The sequence below is a fragment of the Alosa sapidissima genome, chromosome 8, assembly GCF_018492685.1.
Source record: "Alosa sapidissima isolate fAloSap1 chromosome 8, fAloSap1.pri, whole genome shotgun sequence".
NCBI classification, from domain to species: domain Eukaryota; kingdom Metazoa; phylum Chordata; class Actinopteri; order Clupeiformes; family Clupeidae; genus Alosa; species Alosa sapidissima.
In genome coordinates this window covers 33349747-33358676 of record NC_055964.1, presented here as the reverse complement: position 1 = coordinate 33358676, position 8930 = coordinate 33349747, and the positions used below count along the sequence as shown (strand labels likewise).

At 40.0% G+C, this 8930-nt stretch overlaps 1 protein-coding gene across 1 annotated transcript; it reads right to left on the bottom strand.

Annotated features, from left to right (window-relative positions):
- Positions 1-2050: 2050 nt before the first annotated feature.
- On the bottom strand, positions 2051-3658 carry LOC121714713 (interferon-induced protein 44-like). The gene is made up of 2 exons (XM_042099731.1): positions 3533-3658; positions 2051-2241 (listed from the first exon to the last, which is right to left on the bottom strand). Exons 1-2 carry the CDS (start codon positions 3656-3658, stop codon positions 2074-2076), a joined length of 294 nt encoding a protein of 97 aa, XP_041955665.1. The 3' UTR covers positions 2051-2073.
- Between the last annotated feature and the right edge of the window lie 5272 nt (positions 3659-8930).

Genomic DNA, 8930 nt, shown 5'->3' with positions numbered 1-8930 from the left:
GGGGCTGCAGCCATGACCGGATGGCTGTCCGGTTTCACTGCAAGGGTTAGAGAGGTTGCCCCTGACTGCGAGCCCACACACTGTATCATTCATAGGGAAATGCTGGCTAGCCGAAAACTGTCACCCGAGTTGAATGGGGTATTAACTGATGTAGTTAAAATGATCAACCACATTAAAGCACACGCACTCAACTCTCGCTTATTTGAGCAGCTCTGTGAAGGATGGATGCAGAGCACAAACGCCTTCTCTTGCACGCAGAGGTCAGATGGCTGTCAAGGGGCAGGTCACTGGCCAGAGTGTTTGAGTTGCGAGAGCCGCTACAGAGATTTCTGACAGAAAAAAAGTCACTGTTAGCTGCACATTTTAGTGATGAGGACTGGGTGTCAAAACTCGCTTACCTGTGTGACATATTCGGGTTGCTTAATGACCTCAACCTGTCACTCCAGGGGAGAATGACGACTGTCTTTAAACTGGCAGATAAAGTCGCCGCATTTAAAGCCAAGCTTGATTTGTGGGGACGACGAGTGGACCGGGTGTATTTGATATGTTCCAAAAAGTAGTGGGGGTTTTGGGAGAGACTGAGGCAGGGCCCTTTCTCTCGCAGCTGGTGCGCGATCACCTTGTTGCGCTTTCAAATGAGTTTGAGCGTTACTTCCCATCCTCCAAAGATCCACGGCAAACCAATGAGTGGGTCCGCAACCCATTTGTCAATATCCCGAATAGTTCTAACATGTCACCGCAGGAGGAAGAGCAGTTGATCGAAATTGCAAATGACGGTGGTCTTAAAAGTGTGTTTGAGCAAACCTCTCTGGCGGGTTTTTGGATCAAAACCAAAGCAGAATATCCAGAGATAGCCGTAAAAGCGCTGAAAACATTGCTACCATGTCCCACCACATACCTATGCGAGGCCGGGTTTTCGACCGACTGCAACTAAGACCAAATTGCGCAATCGACTGGACATTTCGAACACACTGAGGGTGTCACTGTCTTCCATCACCCCCAGATGGAACCTTCTTGTTGCAGGGAAACAAGCACAGGGCTCCCACTGATTATTCGTAATGCACGTTTAGTTCCCATGTTTTGTTCCCATATTTTGTTAAGCATATGTTCACACTTGATAGATGTAGCTTCAAGTTGTTCAATTTTCATAGTTCATATTGTTCAATTTTCACTTCAAGTTCACGTTTTTCACTTTGTTAAGAGTTTGTTACCTTTACTGTTCATACATAACTGGAGCTCGTTCTTTTCAAGTAATGCATGCACAACATATGGAACATGGAACCCCCAAACGCAATTCAAGTCAATGGAGCATTCTACTTGCATTGTGAAGAGCCGTATAATAAGTCAATTTAATAAGATAAGAGGCTGAATTGACAATGTTTAGGTGTGAGAAAATGAGTCATAACATGTGTAATCATGAGTGATAACATGAATAATTATTAGGAGTGCTAACTTTAAAAAATCAACTCTGCTTCCAGTGTCAATTTTACTTACTAATTTACTTAAAACATTTATTTCTCACATTATTCTTTTTCATTTTTATCCTTGTCCTTAAGATTTCGAGCATTAAAACGGTCTCATTTTAAGTAGAACTGACTCAGTTCAAAAGTGCTTTTGCAAACCTCTTTTGGGACAGGTGCGTCAGAAAAGGTCAGGTCACCAGTAATGTGTGTTGAGGAGATCCCGCACACTGTCCTTTACGCATGCAAATACTTTATTATACTTCACACAACGTTTCGGTCACACAGACTTTCCTCAGGTGAATTTCAGGTGGTAAATTCACCTGAGGAAGGTCTGTGTGAACAAAATGTTGTGTGAAGTAATAAAGTATTTGCATGCGTAAAGGACAGTGTGCGGGATTTCTTCAACACAAAGTAGAAATTACTTAAAATATTTTTTTAACATAAAAATATTTTGAGGTAATCAGTTTCATCAAATATTTTAAGTTCATTGAAACTGTTGGGGTTTAATTGTATAATTCACTCATTAAAACAGTTTCAATGTACATGGACCATATCCTCCCCCACTGCCAAATCAATGAGCGTTTATGCTTCTTCTCCTGAGGTCTTCACCTCATGCTCCTTGATCTCCTTCACAGTCGTTGGCAAAGCTCAGGATCTCTCTCAGTGTAAACAGCAGCACTGCATCCACATCAGGGTCGAGCTGCTTCTCCTTGTCATAGTTCTTCACTGGGAAGATGCAGCTCATGGGGACTCCAAAGGCATTACTACATGCTTGTGCCTAAAACACACAAATGCACACACACACGCACATCTCTTTTTCACCATCTTGTTTAATTGACTACAGTGACTATAAAAAGTCAGCCCCATGCTAAAGTTGACTAAAAAGAGGAATAAAAAAAATCATCTTTTGGAAATGGATCCTAATGTCTTAATTAAAAAAAATGAGGAAAAATCCAACCTTTAAGGACACCAATTTTCTTTGTGAATGAATAGTGTATTGTAAATAAATAAATAAATAAATAAATGTTTTTTTTTTATTAAAATACAGGGTGCATAAGTATTCATACCCCTATGTTAAATTCCCATAGAAGCAGGCAGATTTTTATTTCATGGATCCAGGGTGCTATACATCCTGATAAAGTTCCCTTGGCCTTTGGAATTAAAATAACCCCACATCATCACATACCCTTCACCATACCTAAAGATTGGGATGGTTTTATTTCATGGACGTGCATAACAATACACCCAAATGAGAACCTGTTAGGGCCCGGACACACCAAGCCGATTATCGGCCGTCGTCAGACAGTCGCGCAAGGTCGGTAACTCGAGTCGGTTCGATGTGTCCCGTGCCATCGACAGTCGGCGTTCATTTTGGCCGATTACACATGTCACATCGGCCAGTGGCTGTCGGCCTCAATGACCAATGATTGGAGTGCTAGCCCTTGACTAGCCTAAACATTATCTCAGATTTGTAGGCCTATGACCATTAGCCCTACATTCAGCGATGTAAGTTATGAACCCATTTTGATAAACTATCCTAACATATTTTTGCTAGAACTAGTATACTACCACAGTTGCTGAACGTATGTTATTTCAGGTTAGTTTGCAACAACATACAAGTTTAACCAAAGTCCTTAGTTGCTACCTAGCTAGCGAACATTCCCATTCAATTTTCATTTACTGCTAACGTTAACGGGCAAAAAAGTATTATTCATTCCGTGTCCAAAAGAGTGTTTCATTGGCATCACACACAAGTAATGGCAATAAAATAGTACACAATATATATTTATATGTTCTTATTGCTTAATAAGAGAAGTCTGAAACTAGTCCCATTTCAGTCCATTGGCTGCTGTTATGGAAATGTATTACGTCTTGCGCACGCACAGAACGTACGCTTGGCGTCAGCATCGCTTCGGACCGATTCAGGGAGACGGAGCCGAGTCAGTCAGACTGCTTTTCTGCTGACGGTCAGCCGTCGGGTTGGTGTGTCCCCGCCTTAACTCCAAGGAAGTCAGTCTAATGTACATGTAACAGACTTTATTTTGCAGAGAGAAAGCATAGAGAATGACCTTATGGAAGATTGCCCGACTCTTGTAGATTTGTTTGATGTTCTCCTTCACATGAGGACAAGCCACGTCCACTTTTGTCAACAAGACCACCTGAGGGATCTCTGAAGTAAAATAATAATAACTCATACTATTAATCCTAATTAACAAGCCCATACATTATGTTTATCTTTTTTAAGAGTCCAAGAAACTGCATGAATAAGTTAAACTAAAATAAAAGTAACACAGCAGATCAATGCAACAGATATAAAATAGTATTACATTTCAGATTAATGACAAATAAATTAGCATATTATCAGCTACTCACTCAAATCAGAGGCTATTTGTCGGATAGATTCTAACTTCGGGAAATTTATGTTTTCATATACAGTGCTGTTTATTTCTTTTGGGATTAAGTTTTCTTCTGACATGACGAACACCAAGCAGTGAACCATGTCATTCAAACTCGGGTTGCTATTTCAGTATTCTCTGTTTTGTTTTTCTGAGCATGGTTTTATGGGAGTAAACTATGAGAGACAGAGAGAGAAAGAATGTCATTATACATATTTTAGGAAGTGTGTGTCTTTTAGGAAGTTTGTGTCTGTCCTTGTGTCTGTAGTTTTACCGTGTAGCCCTCTTTGATGTGACCTCTCAAAGTGTTGACAATGTCGTCATGTTGTATCATGTATCAATGTCATCATGTTGTCGTCATGAAGCTGGACTTTCCGACTCCAATTGGACCAATCACAAGGATCCGGAGACGTTCAACAGCAGGGTTCCTAATTTCAAGTTTCCTCAAATTCTCCTTGATCTCATTGTTTTGACTATTTATGAAAAAAAAAAACATATACAATATGCTCAGGATAAATGTAATTCAATTGTCTAAATATGAAGATATGCAGCAGAATATGTGTTACTTTTTCAACAAATTCATAAGTGCATTAATGCTGCTCTAAGCAATGTTGGGTAGCGTCACTTCTGTTGACGTTCAAACAAATAGAGCTACTCCCTCCCCATCCCTCCCATGCAATTGAAACTCTCCTAAACACGCATCTTGTTGGTGATTGGCTGGAACAGTTTGTTATGTTTTTATGGTCTAGGGGGTATTCTAAGTAAGTGGTGGGTAGGTTAACTCAGAGTAAGTGGTGGGTAGGTTAACTCAGAGTAAGTGGTAAACCTCCTACAACAAGAGCCCTATGGCATCATAATAGAATGAAACCATACTCTTCTATTAGGAAGTTTACCACTTATTCTGAGTTAACTTACCCAGGTTGTTTTTGTTGCTGTTTTTGCAGGGTTGGGTAGTAAAGGATTACATGTAATCTGAATTATGTAATCAGATTACAAAAATCAAGTTACTTTAAATTGGCCCAGATTACAATAAAAAAACATGTAATTAAATTATAGTTACATTGTTGGGGATTACTTGATTACATTTCATTGTGCAAACAATTTCACTTTTTATGATAGCCTCAGACTAATGTTTTATAGGGACCCTATACAGTTTGGGCAATTTCTTCCCTGTTTTTTCGCTTTTTGCTCACAATTGTCTCTACAGAGCTAACCCTACATAGCCTGACGAGCCAGACCCACATTAAAATGTAGGGTCTGGGCACTCACCGTTTGCAGTGCTCAGTCCGAGGGGCGGGATAATCAGTTGTCTTTCAAATTCCCTCTGCACGCAATAGGACAGCGGCAGCGCTATGTCCCATGCGTTTCCCACCAGCGGAGCTAGTTGGCTAGTTCAAACGTTTGACTCGTGTCACACTGTTCGCCAGCAGCAACATCCATCTTATTTGTTTTCAAGTAGCAGGGAATTCAAGCCAAACCACTCTGCCATCAATCATTATGTTAAGCCCACCTAACGACTCTATACACGATTTTATTGGCCTGATTAAGTTTCGATTTCTGGAGCTCACAAGCCAACGGAGAGTTGCTAGACTAGCCCTGACAGCAAATGTAATTTGCTGCCACTAGGGGTGCGTCTAGATTTCTAGGCTACCTCCATGCAACATTTGTAGGCCCTGTCAAGAGCCTTTTTACAAACTGCAGTCTAAAAGCTGCAGTCCTACTATGCAAGTGTATGAGGCCCTGCACCCCCTCATCCTTAGGCAAAAACAGAACAGATTGAGGTACCCAATGCAGCCCATCCCCAAAAAAATTCCCCAAAACAGACTGAATTTTTTGCAACAGGTCAGGTGGAGGGTCTACGCAGGCTAGTCTATGCCAGAAGGACGATGCTACCAGATTGTTAATGATAAGTACCCGCCCCCTGCACTCTAAAAAATGATTCATGAGGTTAGTAGATGAAACTTAAAATAAACAACATTTTCAACATAAAAAAATAACTTTGTTACATGTACATGTATAGGTGAGTTGACAACTTAATTTAAGGAGTTTGTCAAACTGAAAAAGAAAAAATCTGTCTCAACTTATTAACATATGGATTTTCAACACACAGTCTTTCTTCCACCTAACAATAGATAATTATTAAGTTAGTGAAACTTGTAGATCTCGTGATCAAACTTATAAAGCTGAGTAGCCTACTGGACTGAACGTCAGAACCTTCCAGACCACGCGGTCCACGCCTTAGCAGAAATGATGGAACAGGATCCTGCACATCCGAAATCAAAGGTACGTGCTAAGTAGGCTATCACATTTATTTTTGTTTTACAAGCATCAGCTATCAAAATACGGCACACAGTGCATATACATTGTTGTCACATGACAGTACATATTATTTTAACGTTACAATTTGCCTTTTTGCTAATGTGAACAGTTGAACAACACAAGATGGATTTTAGCTAGCTATCTAGCTGCCTTCCATGTTAGCTACCTGAACCATTTGAAAAAATATGACCTTTAGGTAGTTGGCGTCTTGCAAGTTACCTGCAGCTCGCTCTAATTTGGAGTTAGTAATGTAATTTTTAACTATCTGGTGTCTTCAAATTTTGTTATGTTTTGTTTCACCGTGGCGGCTGAATGACCGTGCATTTAACATTTTAACATTAACGTTAGTTCACGTGGTACGCAAGTTTCGACTCGGTGTATGGAGATGAAAAGGCAGTGTCGGAGAGAGGTGTAACATTTTTTTTTTTTTTTTTATCTGAAGCCTATGTTCTTTGATTTTTTTTGTGCTTCATAATGTTCTCCAAGGTCATAGACCAGTTGCACATTTTGATTTCGTTATTTGTTATGTAGGGTGGCTATTAAACATGATGCCATCCATAGAATGCGTTACGTTTTATGTGGGGGATGGACGGTGGGGGTGCGCGAGCAGAGTCAGGATGTAGGTGGTGTAACGCGGGAAAACAAGTTTGGGAACCACTGGGTTAGGCCAGTTTTTTTTTTTTTACTGTGCATAAGTTTGAGGAATCAATCAGTCAATCCGTGTCTACAAACCACATTTTAGATTTTGTTCATCCTTCATTTGCTTGAGCCATCCATAGCAGTACATAAGGTTATTATTATTTTTTTATTTTATTTAACAATGTTAGATAACGGACATGTGTCATTGCTTTGTATGTCCACATGTTGCGTGTCCACCTCATTTTCTTTGAGCTTGCGGGATTTTTTTCTGTGTTAAATTTGAACAGTATGACACAATGATACAAAAGGCAGCATTATGATGGCAAAATAAGTTATTAGGCTACTGTTTGCTGGGAAAGCTGCAAGCATTAGAGCTCTGAATCGCCTATAAATTGAGTAATAGGCCTACTTTTTTACTTTAAAAAATGAATTGTATCTGTAAAATGTGCAAATTTGAAACACCAAGAAAGACTGACCTCTTAAAGGGAAACTTGGCAACTATTTCAACGTAATAAACCCGTTTAGAAATCATTTGGATGGTTAAATGATCTGTTTCGGTGAAAATGGTGACTTTTCCCGCTGCCCCTAGTGTCCCCAGGCGGAAAACCAACCTTGCAACATTGAGACTACCGTCCAGGAAAGAGAAGTGAGATACAAGAAACTCGTTTTAAATCGCGTTTCTTACCTTGTAATATCCACATTGTCAGCCGAACTTATGCTAACCGTTTTGCTAGCTTGTAAACAAATCCATGTGCTTTATCGTTACCTTTTTCCACAGTTTGAAATAGCATAATGCACAATTTCTCCAGCAGAAGGGGAAATCCTGCCAAGTTTCCTTTTAAAGCATTATAGACTTAGACATGGCCATGATGGAAAATATTTTTGCCTTTCTCCTTGCCTTTATTGGGAGTGTTATTGCTAATTTAAAACATTAGGCAGCCTACAAACACATCTGTCAAGAAATCACATTTAATGAGCTAAATCAATTTATTAGAGTTCCCATACAGATGCGCAGATAAAACACAACCAGTTCCACAACCAGTTCCATTGAGCTATGCCACAAGAAAAAGTGTGGGTGGGAATGCCCATGAAAATTGGGCTTTGCTTTGCCTCCTTCCTCTGATAGTTGGAGAAAGAATACCAGAGAGTGATCCAAAATGGCTGGTCCTTCTTAACCTAAAGGACATAGTTGAACTTGTTATTGCCTCTGTTCATACAGACTCAACTATGTTACCTTGACAGCAAGATTTCTGAGCATCGGCACAGATTCCTGGCAGCTTTCCCACAGCAAACACTAATTCCGAAGCATCATTTTCTAGAGCACTACCCACTTCTACAGGTTCCATGTATGTATCTGCTTGTTAGTTTGACAAAAATGATTTTAAGTTAAGACTGAAGACTTGGTGTGTAGTTTGTTGATTTAAAAAATATCAGTGTTGTGTGAAAGCCAGTTTCTTTCTGGATCAGTGTTTATGTTCTTTTTTGATATTCAATGTTTAGAGGATTTGACTGGATGTAATCTGCTGTTACTCTAATTGAAGTGATATGGTTTCTCTTACAGATGCCCCAATGTCTCAATTAGCCAAACTCCGCATTATTCTTCAGGACCATGACATTCGCAAACTGGACTTGCCTCATGGAATCCCTGCGACTGTGGCTGAACTTGAATCAATTGTGAGAGAGACATTTGAGCTTAACGGGAACTTCACTTTGCATTATAAGGATGCAGGTTTTGGAGATGAATATTTTTCTCTTACCTCAACAAGTGAACTCAAGGACAAGGACACAATAAAGGTGATTCACGTTGTTGAACCTCCCACATATACTTTGATGTTTACTGATCTGTACAGCACCATTGAAAATGAGACTTCTGTCCATACCTCCGACCATCCTTCAGTGACCTCCATCAGTCCTAACAGCAGTTGCTCTACTGGATCGGCTGATACAGTAATCCTCCCATCACCTGAACACACGACTCGGCGTTCTCAGTGTTGGCCTACTGAGTTTCCAATACCTCGTTTTGCCTATGACACAGAACTTGTGCTAGCGTCAAGAAATGAAGCTTTCAAAAAGGATGGAATTTATCTGGTATTTACCTCAATCCTCCCAGATA

Coding starts and splice junctions, on each gene's coding strand:
- LOC121714713 (XM_042099731.1), bottom strand. CDS start 3,658: ATGAGTTATTATTATTTTACTTCAGAGATCCCTCAGGTGGTCTTGTTG. Junction 2,242..3,532: donor GTCGGGCAATCTTCCATAAG/GTCATTCTCTAT, acceptor TGTGTGTTTTAG/GCACAAGCATGTAGTAATGC.